This window comes from Sardina pilchardus, chromosome 3, assembly GCF_963854185.1.
Source record: "Sardina pilchardus chromosome 3, fSarPil1.1, whole genome shotgun sequence".
NCBI classification, from domain to species: domain Eukaryota; kingdom Metazoa; phylum Chordata; class Actinopteri; order Clupeiformes; family Clupeidae; genus Sardina; species Sardina pilchardus.
The window spans coordinates 25,152,804-25,179,059 of NC_084996.1; the positions used below are offsets into that span (position 1 = coordinate 25,152,804).

At 46.4% G+C, this 26,256-nt stretch overlaps 2 protein-coding genes across 2 annotated transcripts in view; one reads left to right on the forward strand and one right to left on the reverse strand.

The window, feature by feature from the left end:
- The first annotated feature begins 3,726 nt into the window (after nt 1–3,726).
- zgc:123217 (uncharacterized protein LOC641414 homolog) lies at nt 3,727–16,108 on the forward strand. Its single transcript, XM_062532566.1, has 6 exons — nt 3,727–3,949; nt 10,507–10,530; nt 11,561–11,723; nt 12,261–12,529; nt 14,369–14,517; nt 15,242–16,108. Exons 1-6 carry the CDS (start codon nt 3,892–3,894, stop codon nt 15,587–15,589), a joined length of 1,011 nt encoding a protein of 336 aa, XP_062388550.1. The 5' UTR covers nt 3,727–3,891; the 3' UTR covers nt 15,590–16,108.
- Nucleotides 16,109–20,180: 4,072 nt separating this feature from the next.
- Nucleotides 20,181–26,256, reverse strand: part of aldoab (aldolase a, fructose-bisphosphate, b) — a 6,493-nt gene continuing 417 nt past the window's right edge. The window contains exons 2-9 of the mRNA XM_062532567.1: nt 23,873–23,989; nt 23,308–23,497; nt 22,839–22,915; nt 22,427–22,587; nt 22,198–22,281; nt 21,668–21,842; nt 20,999–21,198; nt 20,181–20,657 (exon numbers count right to left, since the gene is read on the reverse strand). Of these exons, the coding sequence (XP_062388551.1) occupies nt 20,565–20,657; nt 20,999–21,198; nt 21,668–21,842; nt 22,198–22,281; nt 22,427–22,587; nt 22,839–22,915; nt 23,308–23,497; nt 23,873–23,984 (1,092 nt within the window). The 5' untranslated portion in view covers nt 23,985–23,989 and the 3' untranslated portion in view covers nt 20,181–20,564. The remainder of the gene's footprint in view (nt 20,658–20,998; nt 21,199–21,667; nt 21,843–22,197; nt 22,282–22,426; nt 22,588–22,838; nt 22,916–23,307; nt 23,498–23,872; nt 23,990–26,256) is intronic.

Genomic DNA, 26,256 nt, shown 5'->3' on the forward strand with positions numbered 1-26,256 from the left:
GTGTGTATGTTTTGACTGAAGTGTGTCATTTTGCAAACAATCTAGGATTTATGCAAACTGAGTGTGGCGTTTGGATAGCTGTGCTTATATTTTGCTATAAAGAACCCGGTTTTAAAAATTGCGTGTAAACAATTGAAAAAAACTGTAACTCCAAGTTAAAAACGTTTAGAGTGATTTAGAAGTCATGTGAAATGCTTTGTGGATATGGCTCCAGGTGCCTCCAAGTATGGCCTTTCATACGGTTTCAATGCAGCACTGCTCGAGCATCGGCCTCTTTGTGCCTTTCCTCGATTCACCTGCGCTTTTGATCTGTCTCTGGATTGTACACACAAGCACCTTTTGATCAGTCTCTGGATTGTACACACTAGGCCAAGCAAGCACCTTTTGATCAGTCTCTGGATTGTACACACTAGACTAGGCCAAGCACCTTTGTATACGCAGACCTGAACATGAGGCGCAGACGCCACTCTTGAGCTAAATCTGTTGCTCCTGCAGCCAAATGTGCTGAGTCAAGACACCACGTCAAAGGAAAAATGCTCAGCCACTTCCCTGTTCCACTGCCAAGCTCTGTTCGTAAAGACATGCTTCTACCGAGGAGAGACTAACCAGTCTGATGTTCCATGGCCAACACTAACCAGTTTGATGTTTCATAGTCAATATGCGTCAGAAAAGATGCATCTCTACTGAGGAGAGACTAACCAGTTTGATGTTTCATAGTCAATATGCGTCAGAAAAGATGCATCTCTACTGAGGAGAGACTAACCAGTCTGATGTTCCGTGGCCAAGACTAGTTTGATGTTCCGTGGCCAAGATGCGTCAGTAAAGAGGCTCTGCTACTGTGAAAAGACTAATGAGTCATCACACTGTATCATTCCACAGCCTAGATCCCAGCTGTCTAGTCTCCTTCAGAGTGCCCTTTCCATGCTTTGTGAAGTGTATGGTTGGCTGATGATCTATGGAGACGCCAGATAATGCACAAATATCCTCATAGCTAATACATAATGGGAGCAGTGTCATCCACGGAGTTTCTTGAAAGGTAGCTTACCCTGTTGAGAGACAAAGGAGGTGTGTGTGTGAGACAACCACAGGGAGAATGCTGAAGAACTGGAATAGTGTAATTTATATTCAAACAGGTGCCCGCCCACACACACACACACACACACAGACACTCAGACACTCACACACACAGACAGACAGACAGACACGCATACAACAATGCATAAACTCAAATGACGTAACCTGTGAGCAGAATCAGATAATAAGCTTGTGTAATCAGGCCAGCAGGCCTGGGCTTGGACACATTAGTGTGTGTCACGTAGCGTCCCAGTAAAACTCTTACAGATTTACCTAACAGGAGTACAAAAGGTGCTCTGTGATCAAGGGGTCAGGCTGACCGTCGGGAGATCGCTGCTTTGAGTCCCAGATGATGTTGCACGTCGGGTCCCTGGACAAGCCACCCAGCTGTATGTAACATGGGAGGTACCTGTGATACCCAGCTGTATGTAACATGGGCTTCTGCTGGAGGTACCTGTGATACCCAGCTGTATGTAACGTGGGCTTCTGCTGGAGGTACCTGTGATACCCAGCTGTATGTAACATGGGCTTCTGCTGGAGGTACCTGTGATACCCAGCTGTATGTAACATGGGCTTCTGCTGGAGGTACCTGTGATACCCAGCTGTATGTAACATGGGCTTCTGCTGGAGGTACCTGTGATACCCAGCTGTATGTAACATGGGCTTCTGCTGAAGGTACCTGTGATACCCAGCTGTATGTAACATGGGCTTCTTCAGGAGGTACCTGCAACACCCACCAGCTGTAACATGGGCACCAGCTTCTGCTGGAAGTACTCTGGCGTCCCGTCCCCAGCGGGTCTTGTGCAGTATATTTTGGGCCTGTAATGCCTGCAATGCCAGGACAGTGGAGAGTTCAGGGAGCAAGTGGGAAAGAGAGCAGGGGGGAATGGAACCTGGGTCTCCGGCATACACACAACCAGCTAGACCAGCAAAACCCAGCTTACTGTACGATGGTAATTCAGCTGGTTTTGATTGTCGTACCACCTCAAGCTGGTCATTTTAGTTGGTGTTGCTGGTCTACATTGGTTTTTACTGGCCACGCCAGCTTATGTTGGTCATTCTAGAAAACTAGCTTGACCACCTTTGTCAAGCTTGACAGGCTGGTCACCAGCATGACCATCTTAAACCAGCTGTATCCCAAACGAGAGGCTGGTCACACCAGCACGACCAGCTTCCTCAGATGGTCACGCCAGCATGTCTAGCTGGTGGCCTAACCAGCTACGCCAGCAAAGACCAGCAATAGCTGGAAGAAAACCAGCAAAGACCAGCTAAAACCAGCTAAAACCAACTACCAGCCTACGCTGGTGTCTTGCTGTTTTTTTCAGCAGGGAAGTTCATCGTGAAGGTCATTTTGGGCCAGTGCTTATGTCCGGTTTCCATGGTGCTCAGTTATGTTCGGTTTCCATGGTGCTCAGCATACGAGAGACGTACGGGCCCCAGGTGCGTGAGCCAGTGGTGCACCAGTGTTGTGCTACAGTAGCTAACAGGAATACAAAAGCTGCTCTGTTTCCTTGGTCCGCTACATGCCTTTTGTTTTGTGTTTGCTTTTGCATAATGTTCATTCCATACGTTAATGTATGCACATACAGTACAGTACAGTACAGTAAGCCCATACTGCTCCTATGCACATACAGTACAGTACAGTAAGCCCACACTGCTCCCATATAGTACAGTACAGTACAGTAAGCCCACACTGCTCCCATATAGTACAGTACAGTACAGTAAACCCACACTGCTCCCATATAGTACAGTATAGTACAGTAAACCCACACTGCTCCCATGCACATACAGTACAGTACAGTACAGTACAGTAAGCCCACACTGCTCCCATGCACCTGTACTGGCACGCTGACGTATACAATACAGCTAATGACACGGACACTTGACTGCATAATCAAGTGCAAATGATGGCTAAAATAGAGCTTTACAGTAAAATGGCCCCTTTCTTTTCTTGTGGTCTTTGAAAAGGGCTATAACAGAGTTAAAAAAGGACTTTATATCCCAGGGGTTTAAACTGTTTGCTAACACTTTTGCTCATATTCAACATTAAAAAGAGTAGGCTACCGCACGCACATCCAAAAGCAATACAAACTGGGTGCTGGACAGACAAGCATAAGTCAGAAGAGAGAAGTCCGCACACCCAGAAAAGGCTCCTCAGTTTTGTAATGGTGTGGTGATTTACCATTAAAAAACTGAGGCACATTTTCTGGCGTGCGGACTTTTCTCTTCAATCATATTCAACATGAATCATAGCCTACCACAGCAATGGCATTCCAAATATGTTGTTGTTTGTTTGTTTGTTTGTTTGTTTGTTTGTTTGTTTGTTTTTAAGACTATATTCCATCACACACACACACACACACACACACACACACACACACATACAGCCAGCAGACACTGATGCCGCTGACGCAAAACTAAATTTAGGATGCAGTTGCCACGGAGACCTTTTCAAATTATTATTCTTTTTAATCACCCTCAGGTGAGCACATGTCCAGGTGAAGACAGGTGTGATGGATGTGCCATTACAGTATTGTTTCCACAGTTCCTTAGTAGCTGTGATGAAAGATGGGTTATCAAAACAGGAAAGACTGGATGCTCCGGTCATCCAAGCACACAGACACACGACACACACACACACACACACACACACAGACGCACATCTGACTTTTTCTCTTCACTTCAGTCTGACCAGACACACACACACGCACACACACAAATGCGACGAGACAGACCGCGCGTATACACACAAAGCTTGATGCCAGAGAGCAGTGTGTGTCTTCTGCTGTGTGTGTGCTGATTCACTACGCTCCCACCATGGCATCACTGAGGAGCTGCATCCTGCTCTGGATTACTGCAGCTGTGTGTGTGACAGGTAAGCTCACCTAAACCTCCGGCACTGGTGTGTGTGTGTGTGTGTGTGTGTGACAGGTAAACATATCAAAACCTCCGGCATTGGTGTTTGTGTGTGTGTGTGTGTGTGTGTGTGTGTGTGTGTGTGTGTGTGTGTGTGTGTGACAGGTAAGCTTGCCAAAACCTCCGGCTGATCATTTCATTCAAGGTGTTACCCAGATGTACGGTGGAATACATCACTGATGCTCAGGGGAACTTTACCATCACCGGTGTACTGTATGCACCATGTTCCATTTTTATCTCATTTTTCTGGTATCAGAAAAAAACTGTGAAAAGACAAAATGCGCTGAATAAAAAAAATAATTGTATTCATTCCTCCTGAGACGTAACTGTCATGTAAGACCTGCAGTAAACACATAGACTAGACAAATCTCATTGAACTACAACTTCATTTTTCATGGAAATAGACCAACAGTAAACACCTTTTGTGCTGTTTAATCCACCGCATAGCAGTGCAGTACTGTCTCTACATGTGCCTTAGAGCCACACTGGCAAACAGCAGACATGGCATCTCTGATGGATAGTGAATGATTGCCTTGCCCGGCCTGGCCTGACCTCACCTGACCTCTCTGATCAGATATGAAGTTAGAGAAATTAGTTAAATCAACCTGGCTTTACAGTAATCATGGTAGAATAGAATTGAGAATAACTTCTGCCAGGAACTTATGGTGAAAAAGCTGCTGGCCACCCATTGACAGGTAATGAGGAAGCTGAAGAGGAAGGAATTCACAAAGAAGGATGGTCAGTCCTTAGTTGTTGTGCTTGAAGTTAAAGGCTACCAGTAAAGGCTTTACTGTAAGCTACAGCATGCGGTCTTGCTGACAAGATAGCTCTTCCATAGGGGACTCTAGTCAAGAGCTGACAAGACTGGTCTGAAAATACACATGCACAAATATCCAACAAGACATGCTAATGTGCTAACGAGAGGGAGAAAGAGAGAGAGATAAATGGATAGAGAGAGAGAGAGAGAGAAAGAGAGGCAGAGAGAGAGAGAGACTCACTGAGAGAAACTAATTGACTCACTGAGAAGTGAGTTGGGCAAACAAAGTGAAACTGACATAGCTTCAGAGTACAGAGTGACTGCGTCTCTGTCACCTGGCAACAACTGTCATGGTTACGGGTACTGAAAGGGTGTTAGTCTATGTGTTGAGAGAGTTTGATTGATCTTGCTGTTTTTTTTCCCTATACTGCTCAGAGTGTGTTTGTGCATGTGTGCATGGGTTTGTGTGTGTGTGTGTGTGTACGTATGTGCGTGTGTGTGTGTGTGTGTGTGTGTAAACTTATGTGTGTCTAAACTGAAGGTCATGATGTGAAACCTGTGTGTGTGTGTGTGTGTGTGTAAACTCATGGGAACTTGAATGTGTGTATAATAGAATAGAATATATACTTTTTTGGTCCCGTGAGGGAAATTCAGTTCTTTGCATTTAACCGAATTAGTGAACACACAGCACACAGTGAACACACAGTGAGGTGAATCACACAACCCAGAGCAGTGAGCTGCCTGCCCAACCAGCGGCGCTCGGGGAGCAGTGAGGGGTTAGGTGCCTTGCTCAAGGGCACTTCAGCCGTGGTGGACTGGTCGGGGATCGAACCGGCAACCCTCCGGTTACAAGCCCGATGCGCTAACCAGTACACCATGGCTGCCCCAATGCAGGTCAAGATGCAAAACCTCGTCACGGGATAAGAATGTGGATAAGAGAGTGTACATGCGTGCTTCTTCATTTTCTTTACGCATCAGAAATTAATCAGCCACGCACGCACACACACACACACACACACACACACACACACACACACGCGCATGGACGCATGCACAACACACACACACAAACAATAGAAATTAGGTCTGATACATATACAATCACATCAATAATGGCAATAAATACACATAAAGCAGCACTGAGGAAATCTCACATTTTGTTCCTGTGAATGATAATGGTTATAGTTATGGGGTTTAGCAGATGCACGCACAACACACACACACACACACACACACACACACACACACACACACACACACACACACACACACACACATACTGTAGTTATGGGGTTTAGCAGACGCTGTGAATAATAATGGTTATAGTTATGGGGTTTAGCAGACGATTTTGTCCAAAGCATCATACAAATGAAAACAATACAATGATTACATTGAACAGTGAACAATGTAAAAGTTGATCAGGCTACATTAGGTTAGATTTGGCCTCCCGAAGAAAAGTACACCTTCTTCTTGATGGCAGATTACTGTAATGTCTGCCAAAATGGCCTTTGCCAAACATATCCAACACTATTTAGGTTAGTGATGATGGGGATGTTCAGGTTTGAGTTTAACAGTGCTTCCAAACCTATTTTTTTTTTTATTTCCCTCACTTAAGTTGTCAAACCAACATATCATAGCAAAGATTGAAACTAATGCGTTAAAGCAACACTAAAGCAACACTAAAGCAGCACTTTTCCTCTGTTGCACGCACGCTATATATAACAACGTCCACAGACAAGGTAGAGCATGTTGCATGATTTTATGACAGTATGATGTATTGCGACATCAAAGCAACTCAAATTTGTGGTCTCTCATTTCATCGAACCACATACGCTACCCGATCTGGTAAAGTTACATAGTGCGGTTATAGCCGATAGAGGGCCGCGAAATGAATGCAGAAGTGCCGTTCACCCTGTTACAAGTTGATGAACCGCTGAAATGATTTGACTTTTTAGTGTTGCTTTAACTGGTCCGACTAACAGAAATCAGGCCTTTGTGTGCTTGTTGGGCTATCACTGGTTGCCTCCCCTTTGTCAAACCAAAGGCTAAATTAAAGAACTCATTCATCTCTGGTGTCGTATCAGTAATACTTTATCAGGAGGAAATGTGGGTCAAAGCTATTCATGATTAAATATCTGGAAAGGCTATCGGCGTGTTTATTAAGGCCATGCAGATGATGTTGGGGAAGTTACTTTCAACTTATTAATTATTTTACAAAAAACAAAACAAAAATGAAAGTGGGAGTTGTGACACTCCCATAAAGGAGACAACATCCCATGATATGTCCAAACGTTTCCCATGAGGACACTAGTGATTGGCCACTCCCATAAAGGAGACAACATCCCATGATATGCCCAAACGTTTCGCCTGAGGACATTAGTGATTGGCCACTCCCATAAAGGAGACAACATCCCATGATATGTCCAAACGTTTCCCCTGAGGACACTGGTGATTGGCCAGCCCATTACGCAAGTCATTAAAAAAGTGTTTCTGTGTTTTTTTTTTCAGCAGGGGAGAAGAGTGACTTTGTGTTGTATACATGCAGTTTTAGTTTTAGTCCACCTTTGGCCATCAGACTTGACCCTTAGTGATCTAGAGGCATGTCAGTAACACCAGCCTGGGGTCATTGAGAAATGATATGACTTCTGTCTGCTTGCTACAGTACATGTATATGTTTGCTTTTGACAAGAGCGTCTGCTAAGCATCATCACTGTAGCTGTAACTGCAAAGCCGTGTTGTTGTGCTGTTGAGTGTGGTACATAATTGTGATTACTGTAAGTTTATGTTAGATGTACTGTCTGTGACATCCAAGCAAGTCAAATTTGGACTTTGTTATGTCTCATCATTCCATCAAACTGCAGATCTGCTACCTGATCTGGTAAACTTACACAGTGTGCTTCAGGGATGGAAATTAGCACCAGCCACCAGCCAAATGCTGGTAAAATGTGAGAGTGGCTGGTAGATTTCAGACACAAAGTTATATTTTAACATTGAGTGGCTGGTTAATTTGACCAGAAATCTGCTATTGGCTGATACATTTCCACATTTTCACACTTTAATTTCCACCCCTGGTGTGCTTACATAGATATTAATCTTAAATGTACCCCTCACACCCTAATTCAGGAAATAGTCAAACCGTTAGAGACTGTGTCGAGTCTTGGCAGCAGGTGGCTGTTGATAGAGCCTCTGACAGGCTTGTGGCCTACAGTACCAAAAGCCTCCGGCACGTTCAGCTGTGACAGGAATCTCATCGTTAAGTCAGTGTCATCTGTCATGGTGCCAAGGGCCCAATGAGGAAGCGCCATCACATTTATTTATTTATTTAGCAGACACTTTTATTCAAAGCGACTTACAGTACATATGTCAGGGTCAGTCTCCAGGTATTGAACCTATAACTTTTTTTCTGGCTACTGCATGCTAGCCCAGCTCCTTAGCCACTAGGCTACCACTGCTACTGTATGCTAGCCCAGCACCTTAGCCACTAGGCTGCCACTGCTACTACTGCATGCTAGCCCAGCTCCTTAGCCACTAGGCTGCCACTGCTCCTAATGCACATGTAGGCCTATTCTTCACTGACTGCAGAACATGACATCGTCCATCATCCTCTTAAGACAAATCTCTCTATTTGTTCCAACGTAGGTGAGCAACAAGCTCTTCCAACCTTAATCGCTAATAGCTAATCAATAATAATCAATAATAATAATAGTAATAATAATAATAATAATAATAATAATAATAATAATAATACATGAACTAATCGATGTCTCTGAACTTTCAAATAATTGTAATGTCCTTCCCACTTGTGTGCACATGTTGCCTGTTTTTATCTGGCTACTGTATATTCTAATAATGCAAATGAGAAATCAATAGTATACAATATGACAACAACATCAACAACAACAACAGTGATACTTCTACTAACAACAATAACAACAACAACGATAACAATAACAAAAATGTAAGAGGGAGTAGCCTAAGGTGATAATTTGTGCTTAGTGCCTGTTTTAACAAGTTTGTTGAGTGTGTTTGTCATGCATCCCTGGACATGTGGCACAGACTGGTATTTCGTGTTTAAAGGCAGAGTCATTAAAGGCAGAGTCATTAACATGTCACACTAATTCTGTCATGAGAGCTATTGTGCTATAAGCTGCAGTTGCTCACCTTAGATTGTTACCAAACCTACTCAGAATAATTATGACGACGCCATAACCTTTTAACTAAGCTAGCTCTTCAGCCAACCTTCCTTTTGATAACCCCTTCACCGTTCACATCACAACAAAAAAGTATACGCATATCAGGGTCAGAAAGCTTTCAATCCTATTGAATTGTGTGTATGAATTGACTGAAACCTGAAGCAAAAATGCCTACTATTTGTGCTTACTGGGCTTGTCAACCAGATAGGTGTATATGATGGGCCAATGAATCTCTGGCCACTTGCTAACGTTGTCTACCCATTCTGCTATCAGCTCAGGGTCAGGCAGACAATCAGCATTTGTGAAGACTCATTTATTATGGGACAGTTTATGGTCCTGGGATGCCAATGCATAAGTTGACAGCTCAACAGCTGAGGGGTTCTATTGTGTACACATACAGTACCAGGAATAACATGTAATGAACCATTTACAGGTTCGCCATCAGGGAGGCCTGTGTATCACTGTATACTCATTGAAGGAAAAGAAAGAAAGAAAGAAAGAAGGAAAGAAAGAAAGGAAGAGCAAAATGCAGTAGGCCTACAGTATATGCAGAATGTGTTGCAATATGGAACCCAACCACTAGAGAGCCCAGCAGCAGTACACAACATCCTTAGGCAAGAAAATTGTCTTGTCATACACTCTTACTGTACATTAAATTGAGCACAAGGAATTTCAATACTTTATGATATACAATACTAAATGATTTATGAGTACATGACAATTAACTTTGAGCTTGAACTACATGTACAATGGCATGTGTATGTGTGAACCCAATGTTCTTGCCTGTTTGTTAAACCCCACCTGTGCCATTATGATGAAGAACACATAATGACACCTAATAATAGATTCAAAGAATTGCATTGTTTTGGTCCTGGTCTTAGACGGAATCAGGTGAACTGACAGAGATGAACACTCATGTGTTCCTTGTGCTGCCAGCATACATAACTATTTTGTTAGGGACTTCTGTCTCTTTATTGACTGCCTCCAGAGCTAAGCTAATCTTGTAGAAATAGCTACGCGCTAACAACAGGTTGGGTCATCGTCGCCCCTTACTAATGTGAATGAATCTTGATATCAGTTTTGAAACTGAACATTTTGAGTAAACGACTTAAAAAATATATACATACTCAGCAGCATGTATTTTCTTTGCATCCCCTTCCGAATGCAACATTCAAGTTACTAAACACAAATGGATACTCTGAGAAAAGTGGATTTTGAGATAGCCTACAGCTTAGTCCTCCATTCACTGTGTGCACTTACTCGCCAGCGCCATCACATGGAGCCAGAGTGGAACTTCAACTAGTTCAGAAACTGGAAGTTTCCTGAGAGTGAAAGTTCTACCCCAATTAGACATTCTCTGATATGACTGTACCGCAATTGAAGTGTCTTTGGAAGGAAATGTAAATGTAGCACAACTGTAAGTAAATGTAGATCCCCAGTTGAGTAGTAGGCTACTACCAGGCTAGGGTGGTAGAGGGAAAGAGAGAAAGACATGAATATGATCTGCTATCTGACTGACTGATTGTTAAATAATGCCATATTTTTTCTGCTTCCTTTGCCTTGCAGAAATCCAGGCTCAGACGGCAAGCGGTAAGGCTCAAATCTTTCCTGACCATGCTCCACCTGTCTGCTATGTCCAATCAGTAGTGCTCACCTTTGCTCAGGTGAAATGACTCATAGTGGTCAGTTTGAACGGGGGTGTTCACTGTGACAGTACACTGGCGGAGGGACAAGGCAACAGAAACAGTGATACGTCTGTGTTAAGCAATTGTTCAGCAGCTACTTATGATTGTGGCCACTTCAGAGAATAGTCTGTACTGTATGTATTATGGGCTAAAGTGCCGTAAATGGCCTTCACGTATCAGCTGTTATGTTATTTCAACTCATAGTTTACTGAAGTCAAGAGGTGTCACTGCAAGATGTTTTTTTGTCTGAGAGAATATGCACTTGTTTTCTTTTCGATTCTTAATCAGTTAATTTAGTAATCTAGTAAAATGAGAGCATAAATTAGCAAAACAAGCACACAGCAGTCAGACCACAAGTTTAGTAAAATAAACACATCATTTTGGAAACCAAGCACACATTTTCTTAATACACAAAAACATCTCTCAGTGACACCTCCCGGTCTCTGTATACTTGCCTGAATAAAACATGACGCAGCTGAACATGACAGAGGGGGGGGGGGTTTATCTTAAAGAAATGACAGGGGAGTGGCAAGGTGCAAGGGGACCTGGGTTTCATTTCCTGACACCCCCGCACCCCATCTTTCTCTTCCGCTCTTCACTGCTCAATCTGAATAGAATATTTTGCAGCATGCGAGTAGCCTGAACGGTTGTGGGTTCAATTCCTGGATGCTCCTGTTTTGCCCTTGAGCAAGGCACGCACTGTAACCCCAAGTTGCTCTGGCGCTGGGGTTAATGTAGTCCCTTGTAATAGAACTGACATATGCAAGTCATTTGCTAAATGAATATGTAAATCTTAGCGATCATTATCTAAAATCCAATGCTGTAAACCCAATGCTGGTTCATCATGTGAGAGAATGGAAAGATGCATTCATAATTTATACATTTTGTTGAGTGTCAGTCTGTCGGCTGATAAATGAATGTGTTGTGTCCATCAGAATGTGGACTAGCCCCCCTGAACACTCGGATCGTGGGGGGGGCGGACGCCGCCGCAGGCAGCTGGCCCTGGCAGGCCAGTCTTCACTTGAACGGGAGACACATCTGTGGCGGGACCCTCCTCAATAGCCAGTGGGTCATGACCGCAGCCCACTGCGTAGGCACGTAAGTTTAGCCAGCGTGCTCACTGACCAACTCTTACAGTAAAATCTCCCACTGGCCCCAGCAGGCTAATTGATCTTAGTGTGGCTGCTCTGCTCTGGATGCTGTGGGAGATGCCACAGCGCCCTCTGTTGGTAGAGCACCATTCATGCAGGTGGTCCTCTTTTTCCTGGGGCTAATAGAATGAGTTTGACACGTAGCACATTCATGGCTTTATTGTAGGCTACTTTAGGGTAGACTGAGTACACTTGGGACATGTGCAGAGTTGATACACCTTAAACATCTTAAATGCGTAGTAAGCCAAAGGTGTGATTTTTGCAATGCACATGTGTAATGTCTTCTTTGATCATGGAAAATTTGAAAAACACAGGTAACTCCAAACCAGAGATATCCGTATTTTTTGTATTTTTAAATTGTCTGTATCCACTAGACTGTAGCAGGTAATCCTGATCTAAGAATGATTTGATTGGCTATGATTAATCTGGTGTTTATATTGGTGTTTGTCTTGTCCCCCCCCCCCCCCCCTCTGTCCTCCACCAGTCTCACTCTATCCAGCTGGCGGGTTTACCTGGGCCGGCAGGTGCAGTCGGGCAGCAACGCTAACGAGGTGAGCGTGTCCATAACCCGCATCATCACTCACCCGCAGTACAACAACTCGCTCTTCAACAACGACGTGGCTCTGATGCAGCTCAGCAGCTCCGTCACCTTCACCGACTACATCCGGCCCGTCTGCCTGGCCAACGGCAGCAGCACCTTCCACAGCGCCACCACCTGCTGGGCCACCGGCTGGGGCAACATCAACAGCGACGGTAAGACTAGCCGACAGTCCAGCGACGGTAAGACTAGCCGATAGTCCAGCGACGGTAAGACTAGCCGACAGTCCAGCGACGGTAAGACTAGCCGATAGTCCAGCGACGGTAAGACTAGCCGATAGTCCAGCGACGGTAAGACTAGCCGACAGTCCAGCAGCCAATAGTCCAGCGACGGTAAGACTAGCCGATAGTCCAGCAACGGTAAGACTAGCCGACAGTCCAGCAGCCAATAGTCCAGCGAAGGTAAGACTAGCCGATAGTCCAGCGAAGGTAAGACTAGCCGATAGTCCAGCGGCGGTAAGACTAGCCGACAGTCCAGCAGCCAAGTGCAACAGCGGTGGTAAGACTAGCCAATAGTCCAGCGAAGGTAAGACTAGCCGATAGTCCAGCGATGGTAAGACTAGCCGACAGTCCAGCGACGGTAAGACTAGCCGATAGTCCAGCGGCGGTAAGACTAGCCGACAGTCCAGCAGCCAAGTGCAACAGCGATGGTAAGACTAGCCAATAGTCCAGCGAAGGTAAGACTAGCCGATAGTCCAGCGAAGGTAAGACTAGCCGATAGTCCAGCGACGGTAAGACTAGCCGATAGTCCAGCGGCGGTAAGACTAGCCGACAGTCCAGCAGCCAAGTGCAACAGCGATGTAAGACTAGCCAATAGTCCAGCGAAGGTAAGACTAGCCGATAGTCCAGCGAAGGTAAGACTAGCCGATAGTCCAGCGACGGTAAGACTAGCCGATAGTCCAGCGACGGTAAGACTAGCCGATAGTCCAGCGGCGGTAAGACTAGCTGACAGTCCAGCAGCCAAGTGCAACAGCGATGGTAAGACTAGCCAATAGTCCAGCGACGGTAAGACTAGCCGACAGTCCAGCGACGGTAAGACTAGCCGACAGTCCAGCGACGGTAAGACTAGCCGACAGTCCAGCGACGGTAAGACTAGCCAATAGTCCAGCGAAGGTAAGACTAGCCAATAGTCCAGCGAAGGTAAGACTAGCCAATAGTCCAGCAGCCAAATGCAACAGCGAAGGTAAGACTAGCCGATAGTCCAGCGACGGTAAGACTAGCCAATAGTCCAGCAGCCAAATGCAACAGCGAAGGTAAGACTAGCCGATAGTCCAGCGACGGTAAGACTAGCCGACAGTCCAGCGACGGTAAGACTAGCCGATAGTCCAGCGAAGGTAAGACTAGCCAATAGTCCAGCGGCCAAGTGCAACAGCGAAGGTAAGACTAGCCAATAGTCCAGCGACGGTAAGACTAGCCGATAGCCTTGGGGATCAATAAAGTATCTATCTATCTATCTATCTCTATCTAGTCCAGTGAAGGTAAGACTAGCCAATAGTCCAGCGGCCATCATTTAAATGAGCCTGGTTTTGTTGGTTAAAGTTTTTTTTCCCCCATATAGTGATAGTAATAGACATATTCACTATAGTGAACTATGCTATAGCATATAGTGATAGTAATATGTATCCACTATAGTGCACTGTGCTATAGCATATAGTGATAGTAATATGTATTCATTATAGTGCACTATGCTATAGCTAATAGTGATAGTAATATGTATTCACTATAGTGCACTATGCTATAGCGATAGTGATAGTAATAGACATACAGTATTCACTATAGTGAACTATGCTATAGCTAATAGTGATAGTTATATGTATTCACTATAGTGCACTATGCTATAGCTAATAGTGATAGTTATGTATTCACTATAGTGAACTATGCTATAGCTAATAGTGATAGTAATACAGTATGTATCCACTATAGTGCACTATGCTATAGCTATAGTGATAGTAATAGCTACGTATTCACTAGTGAACTATCCCCCCTCCCCCATAGTGTCCCTGCCCGCGCCCCAGAGCCTGCAGGAGGTGGAGGTTCCGGTGGTGGGCAACAGGCAGTGCACGTGCCAGTTCAGCGCTGGAACCAACGGAGTCATCACATCCCAGATGGTCTGCGCCGGATCCTCAGGCAGGGGAGTGTGTCAGGTACGGACATGCACACCACTCACACACTACTACATACATATGAATATATATATATATACACATACACACACACACACACACACACACACTGAGCTGTCAGTCTGCTGCCTCTTGGTCAGCTCTGTTCTGAGGAGTAAGCCTTTCAGAAGCAGGGTTTTGGCATTGTATGGAGGAAGCTACAGGCTGCTATGATGTATAATCTACATACTGTAGTATAGTAAATATGTTTTATGTATAGGTATTATATATATTATTTAGGGCTGTCAATCGATTAAAAAAATTAATCTAATTAATTACAAACTCTGTGATTAATTAATCTAAATTAATCACATATAAAATGTAATCGCAAAATCGCAATGTCAACACTTTCTTTGCAGTAATGTGGTACTTAAGAGTTGACGAACTCCGGTGATATGCAAATTCTGTGCTGCAGACACTGCAGAGGACTTTGTTTTAATCAACACTTTTTTTTTAACACCGTCAGGCCGTTTTTTTAAAAGTAAATGTTCCAATCAATGATCCAGGCAGCACATTCTCGTCTCCCCATTTTACGGTCTAATGGTTACTGACTAGAATGGCTCCGAGTCAAAGGTCATCGATTAATCTGCGTTAATTTTTTTAATCAGTTATTTTATCTCAAATTAATTAATCTAAATTAATCCGTTATTTTGACAGCCCTAATATTATTATATACTGTATATTACATATGTGTGTGTGTGTTTAGGGAGATTCCGGGGGACCCCTGCAGTGTAAACAGGGCTCTCAGTGGATCCAAGCTGGCCTGTCTAGTTTCGGGGTTCCCTGTGCAACCGGACGATTCCCAGAAGTCTTTGCTCGCGTCTCCGAGTTCCAGCAGTGGATCACGGACAACGTGGCGGGCACGAGTGTGGGCTTCGTCCGCTTCAGCTCCTCGGGGACGGACTCCGACACCAGCTTCGTGTGCACCAACACGGCGGCGACGCCAGCCAGCTCCTCCGCTGCGGTCCTCCGCGCCCCCACCTCCCTCTCCACCCTCCCGCCGCTCCTGCTGTCTGGACTCTGGCTCATCGCAAGCGGCGCGCCACACAGCTGAAGGCACTGAGGCCTTCTGTTTCGGGCGCTGACTTTAACTCCCAGTATCCTCTCTGTTTTTCCTGTCTCATTCAGTGACTCCAAGTCCCAGTATCCTCTCTGTTTTTCCTGTCTCATTGAGTGACTCCAAGTCCCAGTATCCTCTCTGTTTCTCCTATCTCATTCAGTGACTCCAAGTCCCAGCGTCCTCTCTGTTTCTGCTCTGACACTGATTCCAACATCCTGAGAATAACACAGATGAAAGGTTCCACACCACGTGGAAAGTTCTATGAAGGGCCATTTTGATCATAAACATGCTTACACACACAGACAATCTCTCTCTCTCTCTCTCTCTCTCTCTTTCTCTCTTCCTTCCTTTTTCCCTCAATGTTGAATGAAGTGGATGGACCCTGTTTAAGCGGGTTCATAGTACTATAGTTCTAAGGGCTCTAAGAGACTATGGAAGCAGTGTGAGACAATGCCTGGTTGTAGCATTTATTCTGTATTGTAGTTCTGTGTCATTAAAAGATTCATGTACGGCTGTGTGTCTGGACTGAATAATGACCAAATGTCATATGAATGATGAATGATGACCAAACCTAACTGTGTGGCAGAGGCAAGCCAGTGTGGAAAAAGTGTCTTCGTGACGTGCTAAAACTCCTCCCGTTTCCCGCTGGAGAAGCAATGGCATTGTGTTAGTGCTGCCCTCTGTCTCTCCTGCTGTAGTCCTCACTGACCACCTGTCCAGAGCCATCCAGAGCTGTCCAAAGGCCCTGTATCACTAGAACTGTTCAGAGGCCTGTATCACTAGAACCGTCCAGAACTGTCCAGAGGCCTGTATCACTAGAACTGTCCAGAGGCCTGTATCACTAGAACTGTATCACTAGAACTGTCCAGAGGCCTGTATCACTAGAACCGTCCAGAGGCCTGTATCACTAGAACCATCCAGAACTGTTCAGAGGCCTGTATCACTAGAACTGTTCAGAGGCCTGTATCACTACAACCGTCCAGAGGAATGTAGACAGGACAGAAGAGAGGAGAAGAAAGGAGAGAATAGGAATGATAACATGAGAGAAGAGGAGAGGAATGAAGACAGGACAGAAGAGAGTGGAAGAAAGAAGAGAATAGGAATGATGGCAAGAGAGGAGGATGGAAGGGTAGGCAAAAAAGAGAGTAGGAAAAAGGAAGGAAGAGAGACTCAGTGAGGGTGTGATGGGGTCAAGTTGGGGTCAAAGTGGACAAACTGCAGTTATTACCAGAGAATGTCTAATAAGGGGAGAAGGACCACTAGCGAAATACTTCCGCATGGTACTGCAACTAGAGGGCGATCGCGAGCAAGTGATGAATGAATGGGTGGCAATGGAGCTGAACCCCCCAGTACCACATTTGTCTTTATATAATTTTTTCTCCTGAAATTGCATTAATGCATGCGATGCAGGATAACTTGACTTGACCATTAGCTGACCAGTGCAATTTTCTATATGTGTTGTTATTCCTAAAAACCCTTTCAAAGTTTTCATGTCACGTGACACAAGCGAACCACTTTACGGCCATAGACCTAAAAGAAGGTTCAGCTTCACGACGGTCGTAATCGGTCGCGATTGTCGCGAGCATCCATGAGCTAAATGCTAGCATGTTACAGGGAAAACGGCCCATCCTATGAAAAGCAGAAAGGACATGAGTGACTTTTTATTTCATTTCCAGTGGAAAACCTATACTCAGGTAGCTACTACGACAATGTACATTAAGAAATGAAGTTGTCAACTGTGAAAAAAACGAGTTCTAGCCGCTTAGCCCCATAGACCACAATTCATTTATCACTTGCTCGGCAACGCCCCTAGCGGAATTTCAACAGATTGCAGGAACAATCCGGTACAATGGAGTTAATAGGAAGTGGACCGGCTCTCCCTAAAGGGGCTCTGTTATTACTAAAGAGAGGGAGAGATTGAGACAGGGATGCTGGTGTCTGTATCTAGAGAACCAGCCTACTTCCTACAGAGAGGGAGATTGAGACAGGGATGCTGGTGTTGTATTTAGAGAACCAGCCTACTTCCTACAGATAGGGAGAGATTGAGACAGGGATGCTGGTGTCTGTATCTAGAGAACCAGCCTACTTCCTACAGAGAGGGAGATTGAGACAGGGATGCTGGTGTTGTATTTAGAGAACCAGCCTACTTCCTACAGAGAGGGAGAGATTGAGACAGGGATGCTGGTGTCTGTATCTGGAGAACCAGACTACTTCCTAAAGAGAGGGAGAGATTGAGACAGGGATGCTAGTGTCTGTATCTAGAGAACCAGCCTACTTCCTACAGAGAGGGAGATTGAGACAGGGATGCTGGTGTTGTATTTAGAGAACCAGCCTACTTCCTACAGAGAGGGAGAGATTGAGACAGGGATGCTGGTGTCTGTATCTAGGGAACCAGCCTACTTCCTACAGAGAGGGAGAGACTGAGACAGGGATGCTGGTGTCTGTAGCCTACTTCCTACAGAGAGGGAGAGATTGAGACAGGGATGCTGGTGTCTGTATCTGGAGAACCAGCCTACTTCCTAGAGAGGGAGAGATTGAGACAGGGATGCTGGTGTCTGTATCTGGAGAACCAGCCTACTTCCTAGAGAGGGAGAGATTGAGACAGGGATGCTGGTGTCTGTATCTAGAGAACCAGCCTACTTCCTAGAGAGGGAGAGATTGAGACAGGGATGCTGGTGTCTGCAGACTACTTCCTACAGATAGGGAGAGATTGAGACAGGGATGCTGGTGTCTGTATCTAGAGAACCAGCCTACTTCCTACAGAGAGGGAGATTGAGACAGGGATGCTGGTGTTGTATTTAGAGACCCAGCCTACTTCCTACAGATAGGGAGAGATTGAGACAGGGATGCTGGTGTCTGTAGCCTACTTCCTAAAGAGAGGGAGAGATTGAGACAGGGATGCTGGTGTCTGTATCTAGAGAACCAGCCTACTTCCTAAAGAGAGGGAGAGATTGAGACAGGGATGCTGGTGTCTGTATTTAGAGAACCAGCCTACTTCCTAAAGAGAGGGAGAGATTGAGACAGGGATGCTGGTGTCTGTATCTAGAACCAGCCTACTTCCTACAGAGAGGGAGAGATTGAGACAGGGATGCTGGTGTCTGTATCTAGGGAACCAGCCTACTTCCTAAAGAGAGGGAGAGATTGAGACAGGGATGCTGGTGTCTGTATCTAGGGAACCAGGCTACTTCCTAAAGAGAGGGAGATTGAGACAGGGATGCTGGTGTTGTATTTAGAGAACCAGCCTACTTCCTACAGATAGGGAGAGATTGAGACAGGGATGCTGGTGTCTGTATCTGGAGAACCAGACTACATCCTAAAGAGAGGGAGAGATTGAGACAGGGATGCTGGTGTCTGCAGACTACTTCCTACAGAGAGGGAGAGATTGAGACAGGGATGCTGGTGTCTGTATCTAGAGAACCAGCCTACTTCCTACAGAGAGGGAGATTGAGACAGGGATGCTGGTGTTGTATTTAGAGAACCAGCCTACTTCCTACAGAGAGGGAGATTGAGACAGGGATGCTGGTGTTGTATTTAGAGAACCAGCCTACTTCCTACAGATAGGGAGAGATTGAGACAGGGATGCTGGTGTCTGTATCTGGAGAACCAGACTACTTCCTAAAGAGAGGGAGAGATTGAGACAGGGATGCTGGTGTCTGCAGACTACTTCCTACAGAGAGGGAGAGATTGAGACAGGGATGCTGGTGTCTGTATCTAGAGAACCAGCCTACTTCCTACAGAGAGGGAGAGATTGAGACAGGGATGCTGGTGTCAGTGTAACGGGTGCTAGCTGGTTAGCTATGCTGTAGAACGTTAGTAAACCTCACTCCCCGACGCCTGGGCTTTTAGCTGGATTGTTAGCGCGCTTGACTCCCGATCCGAGGTGCTGCTGTCTCGTGGGTTTGAGCCCGGGCGTGTGCAGGGCTGGACCGCGGTGGTTCCACACAACGCAGGTTACATCTGTATCTAGAGAACCAGCCTACTTGCCCATCCACAACCTACACACCTCGTCCTCACACCAACCTACCTCGTCACTCACACTTTAATCATCCGATTACACAGAGATTACAGTAGTGCAGTAGTGTGGCTCAATGGCTGGAGCAGTGATGCAGGGGAGCCACATACTGCTGTAAGTTTTACGTAATTGGATGATTAAAGTGTGAGTGACAAGTGTCTCGCTCAGTGTGTCGGTTGTGGATGGGGAAGTACTCTGGTTCTCGTGTATCACCCATATTTGTACCTCTTGACATCAATATAACCCCATTCAGTGCTTACAAAGTTCCCAGTTAAAAAAACAACTAACAGTAGTATATGGAGTGGCTATTGTATATTGTAGCTTATGTTTATACATTAGTTACACCAATTAGGGTATTTAATATTTTATTTGATCATTTGTATCTATTTTTGCCTTCATCCTTTGTCATAGCATTAGAGGTCACTGACCTCGTTTACCCATGAGGTGACGCTGAGGGGAGCAATTAACTCTGCATCAGTGACAAAAAGCCACAATAAGTCTATATAAAAGAAATGCATAAAACATATCAAGTGGATATGATTTTACCCTGGACACAAGACTCAGAACCAGATATTGGAAGAAAGGTACTTTATTCCATGGCCTATTTATTAACAATCAACCACAGAGGTACTCTCCAATGAAAACAAAACAAAAAAATGTATTGTTAAGAAAAAAAGGAACAGTGAAAGGGGACGTTCGGCACAATCAGGAGCGCGTGAGCGCCTGTGCCAGGGAATGGAGGCAGATGTATTCCGGATCCTCAGGGCAGACCAGGCACCGGCCTGGGCAGGTGCTCCAAGGGTCTCCCTCGCTCTCATGCCAGGGCAAGAGGGCAGTGACGTGACTTGACCACAGAGAAGGGGCGACGATGCTTCCACACACATCTGGAGCCTTCGGGCACGTGGCCTTGGTTGCGGGGGGTGAGGGGCGGGGCTGTGGAGGAGGGGTGTGCCCGCTCTAGTAGGCGTGGTTCTCCACGAAGAGAGAGTCGCCAGCGGCGGCACCAGCTCCGCCACCCTCGTACTTGCCAGTGGCAGCCTTGCTGTTGGCCTGGAGACGGTGACATCACAAAGGGACCACATCACAATATGAAAACGCATAAGCAGGCATGTTTCTGTGTGTGTGTGTGTGTGTGTGTGTGTGTGTGTGTGTGTGTGTGTGTGTGTGTGTGCATTTATGTCTCTGTGTGGAAATGTATTTAGGAGCCATTTTTGTGTGCTGTAGGCAGCACATGTAGTTGAGTTGAGTGTGTGTGTGTGTGTGTGTGTGTGTGTGTGTGTGCATTTATGTCTCTGTGTGGAAATGTATTTAGCAGCCATTTTTGTGTGCTGTAGGCAGCACATGTAGTTGAGTTGAGTGTGTGTGTGTGTGTGTGTGTGTATTTTACTCACAACGGCTCTCTTCATGAGCTCAGCCTGGCAGGCCTTGCCGTTCTCCTTCTTGCCGCCCCAAGCCTTGAGGGCAGAGGCCTGCAGTGCGCGGCCGTAGGAGAAGCTCAGGGCCCAGGGCCGGTGCAGGGGGCACTTGTTCATGGAGTTCAGGTTCACTGATGCCTCCTCCTCACTCTGGCCTCCAGACAGGAAGGTGACGCCTGGGGGACGATAGAGAGAGGGGAGAGAGAGAGGAGAGAGAGAGAGAGGAGGAGGAGAGAGAGAGAGAGAGGAGGAGGAGAGAGGGAAGAGAGACAGAGAGAGAGAGGAGGAGGAGAGAGGAGGAGAGAGAGAGAGAGAGAGGGAAGAGAGAGAGAGGAGGAGGAGAGAGGGAAGAGAGAGAGAGGAGGGACAGAGACAGATAAAGTTGAGGAAGAGTAGAGAGAAGAGGGGAAAAAACAATTAAATGAGTAAAAAACAATTAAACATGACCTTTGTGTGTGTGTGTGTGATGTGCGTGTGCGTGTGTGTGTGTGTGTGTGCGTGTGCGTGTGCGTGTGCGTGTGCGTGTGCGTGTGTGTGTGTGTGCGATGTGTGTGTGTGTGTGTGTGTGTGTGTGTGTGTGTGTGATGTGTGTGTGTGTGTGTGTGTGTGTGTGTGTGTGTGTGTGTGTGTGACCATTCCTCTCACCTGGGACTGCGGGGGGCACGGTGCGACGCAGGGCGGTGACTGTTGCCATGGCGATCTCTCCGGTGTTGTACTTGTGGGAGCAGGAGTGTCCGGCGGTGACCATGTTGGGCTTCAGCAGAGTGCCCTCCAGGTACACATGGTGCTCGGACAGAGCCTTGTACATGCCAGCAAGGACCTGGCGGGGCACAACAGTTACATTTTACACATCAGCCAGGACCTGGCAGGCCACAACAGTTACATTTTACACATCAGCCAGGACCTGGCAGGCCACAACAGTTACATTTTACACATCAGCCAGGACCTGGCAGGGCATAATATTTACATTTTACACATCAGCCAGGACCTGGCAGGACATAGAAGTTACATTTCACTACAGATACATTTTAGATGATTAGACTTATCTAGCACCAACTAAAATCTCTCTATAAAAACACTGGAATTTAACGACATTCTTTTTCAGTGAGACATGTTTTGTGGCGAGTGTGTGTGTGTGTGTGTGTGTGTGTGTGTGTGTGTGTGAGTTTGCCTACCTTCTCTGTGACGTACTGGCATCTCTTCAGGTCGTGGTCACCATCGGGGAGAATCTCAGGCTCAACAATGGGCACAATACCGTGCTGCAAACAACAACAGGCAAGCAGGTTAGGAGTGTGTGTGTTTGTGTGCGTGTGTGTTGTGTGTGTGTGTGTGTGTGTGTGTGTGTGTGTGTGTGTGTGTGTGTGTGTGTGTGTGTGTGTGTGTGTGTGTGTGTGTGATCCTCACCATCTGGCAGATGCTGGCGTAGCGAGCGAGCACATTGCAGTTCTCCTTGATGGCGAGGCTGGAGGGGGTGGTGGGGGTGATCTTCAGAACGCAACGCCATTTGGCGAAGTCACAGCCGTCCTTCTTGTACTGGGCACAACGCTCGTACAGACCGTCCAGACCTGGTGCACAACAACAACAACAACAACAACAACAACATCAACACAAGCTCCATCATAGGCAGCACTAGTGCTCCTGAGGCAGCGCTAGGATTCAACTCAATGGCAACACTGTAGTCACTGTGTCCACTACTCGTCCAGTCCTCTCATTCACAACAGTAAAGACACTTCAGACTGAGGAGTCTTGTGTGTGTGTGTGTGTGTGTGTGTGTGTGTGTGTGTGTGTGTGTGTGTGTTGGTGGTTCATCACTCACCCTGGGTTGTGGTCTCTCCGTTGGTTCCGGCCAGGGGAACGACACCTTTGTCAACCTTGATGCCCACGACCCAGCCCCTGCACAGGTGAACAGGTGGAGAGACACGTTTAGAGACCACAGGCACTCAAACATAAATACTCATCATACCATTCAATTCAATTCAATTCAATTCAATTCAATTCAATTCAATTCAATTCAATTCAATTCAATTCAATTCAATTCAATTCAATTCAATTCAATTCAATTCAATTCAATTCAATTCAATTCAATTCAATTGTCTTCGCTTCACATCATATCATATAGTGCTAAAAGAAATCAACTATCCTCCAGGCATTTCTCTGAGCCCCGGGCCCTCACAGCACTAAGGCATTGTGTATAGCCCTTCACTTCCCCCTGCTGGTGGTGCAGATGAACTGCAGCTGCCCTAGACCTTGGCCCGCTCTGCTCTGAAGTGCCCCCTGGCGCTCACCTGTCCTTGATGACCTGGCCGAAGGTCTTGCCACTGTCGGCCTTCTGGTAGAGGGTCTCGTGGAAGAGGATGACGCCGCCAATGTAGGCATCGGCCTCCTTGTCGACGGTGAAGAGGAGCTGACGGTACAGCCTCCTGTTCTCCTCAGTGTTCTCTGTGTTGATGCTCTGGAAGCGCTTAGCAACGCTGCCTGCAACAGCCAATCAGAGTGGGGAGGGGAGGGGGGGGAGGAGGAACATTAACTTTCTTTAATAATCAGGGTTCTGTTTGGACAGAGGTTCAAAAGAGCTCACATGGGAAGGGAAACTGTGTGTGTGTTTGTGTTTGTGTGTGTGTGTGTGTGTGTGTGTGTGTGTGTGTGTGTGTGTGTGTGTGTGTGTGTGTGTGTGCACATGCACATGCACATGTGGGCATATGAATGTGTGTATGTGTGTACAGTATGTGCATGTGAGTGTATATATGTGTATGTGTGTGTGTGTGTGTGTGTGAGTGTCTATGTGCCTGTATGTCTATGAATGTGCATCTTTGTGTGTGTGTGTGTGTGTGTGTGTGTGTGTGTGTGTACCTGTGGACTCGTCGGCGGCGAGGATGCCCTTGCCGGGGGCGATGATCTTGTGAGCAATGTCAGAGAGCTCCTTCTTCTGCTCAGGAGTGAGGAAAGGGTAGGAGTGAGGCATGGTGACTGAGACAGAGGGAGGAGAGAGAGAAGAGGTGGAGGAGAGAAGGAAAGAGGGAGAACAGGGGGAGGAGAAAGACAGGGAGGAGAGAGAAGAGGGGGAGGAGAGAGGGAGGAAAGTAATAAAACAGGATGGGGGGAGAAAACGGAATAAGAAGTTAATATTGTGAAAGAGTCTGTTGGTGTTTTCCCACTTCTGCTTTCTCTAAAAATAAGTGCTCCCTTGAGTGGGCGCCCGAGCCAACACAACAAGGAGTCGAGAGACACAGCAGTGTGTGTGTGTGTGTGTGTGTGTGTGTGTGTGTGAGACACGGCTGGACTCACAGGACGAGGTGTCAGAGAGACACAGCAGTGTGTGTATGTGTGTGTGTATGTGACACAGCTGGACTCACAGGACAAGGTGTCAGAGACGCAGCAGTGTGACTAACCATGATGGAAAAACGCGTCTTTTTCCAGTCTCTACTGTCTGTCTCTCTCTCTCTTGTTCTCTCTCTCTCTCTCTCTCTGTTCCTCATTGTCAATCTCTCCCTTCCTACCCTCTATCCTCTCTCTCTCATTCTGAATCTCTCCCTCCCTTTCTTTCTATCTATCTCTCTCTCTCTTGCTCATTGTCAATCTCTCTCTCCCTCCTCCCCTTCTCTCTCGTTCTCTCTCTCCCTCCCTGCCCCACTCCCTCCATGTAATCTCTTCTTGCACCACAGCAATGGCTGGTATGCTCCTGACCTTTCCTTGTTCTGAAGACCCTGTTATCCTTGGCCTTTACTGGAACCCCCCCCGTCCATCTCTCTCCCTCTCTCCCTCTCTCTCTCTTTCCTCTCTGCCAGCTCTCTCCCCTCCTCCATTCTCTCTATCTGTAGGTCACTCTAAATATACCCCTCTCTCTCTCTCTCTCTCTCTCTCTCTCTCTCTCTCTCTCTCTCTCTCTCTCTCTCTCTCTCTCTCTCCCCACAGCAGCTGCAGGTCTGCTCGTAGCGCTCGCCTCTTAGCCCACGACAGGAAGCCTCGTGCTCTCTCTCACACACACACACACACACACACTCACGCTCACACTCACACTTCTGCACGTCCTCTCACTCTCTAGAGTAAAAGGCCTGCTAGTGCTGTAACAACATGAACTCATACCCGGAGTCTCACCATGTCCTGACAATGTGCTTTTGTGCTGCTTACACTGGCACACGTCATCCTATGCATGACTATTGAGCTGAATATGCTGTTTAAGAGTGTGTAGATACTACACTCTGAGTACACTATGCTGTTAAAAAGTGTGCAGATAATACACTCTGAGTACACTATCATACACTGGATATATGAAAGGAAGAGCTGTCTTGGGAGGGACATTTCAATAGTTTGTAATGGCCCACACAACAAGCATTCTTGTTCCCACTGGGGTCTTGATGCTTGCGATCACTACCCAGGCCAGAGCACATTCCGCTACTGCGCCGCGCCCTCAGATGCGGACATATCTACTGCTGCTGTGACCTTCACCGTGCGCTCAAGGGCGTCTGCTGCTGGTTACACAAGTCAGCTGGACACAGAGCCAGTGTATGGAGGAGTGGGTCAGAGTTAAAAATAAGCCCTCACACACACATTCTCTCTCTCTCTCTCTCTGTTTTGTTTGTGTGTGTGTGTGTCTGTGTGTATGTGTGTGTGTGTTTTGTCTGTGTGTGAGTTTGTGTGTTTGTTTTGTGTGTGTGTGTGTGTTTGTGGCAGAGAGGAAGTATCTCTTGCACTACTCTCTGAGCTGGTGATGAGCACATGATCACACTGCTATGGCAGGACTGGAGAGACTTGAGAACATTTCAGAAGCCAGAGAGAACACGCCTGCATAGCAAATACAAACGCATGTGATGAGTGTGTGTGTGCGTGTGTGTGTGTGTGTGTATGTGTGTGTGTGTGTGTGTGTGTGTGTGTGTGTGTGTGTGTGTGTGTCTTTTGTCAAACACAAAAGCCAGGCAACTGCAACCTCTGCCCCGTTGAGCATTTAGTGTTCAACATAAATAAGCGACGTGAAACATGTCTGCAACCCCGAGGCATCTAAGAGCCTCTCATCCTCTCCTAGGTTATAGCCTACTGCAACACAGCCAAAGGTAAAAGGTACAACAGTGCCAAAGTGCTCTGAACTGCCTGCCAGACTAGACAAGCTCACCATACTGTAGCGTGGTATGAAAGCAGCTATTCATGAACCCTGTGCCCAATGCCACATCTCCCACATGACAGCTGTCATGCAACACTTGTTGTAGCCATAGTAGCTTTAGATACGGTTGAAGCATTAA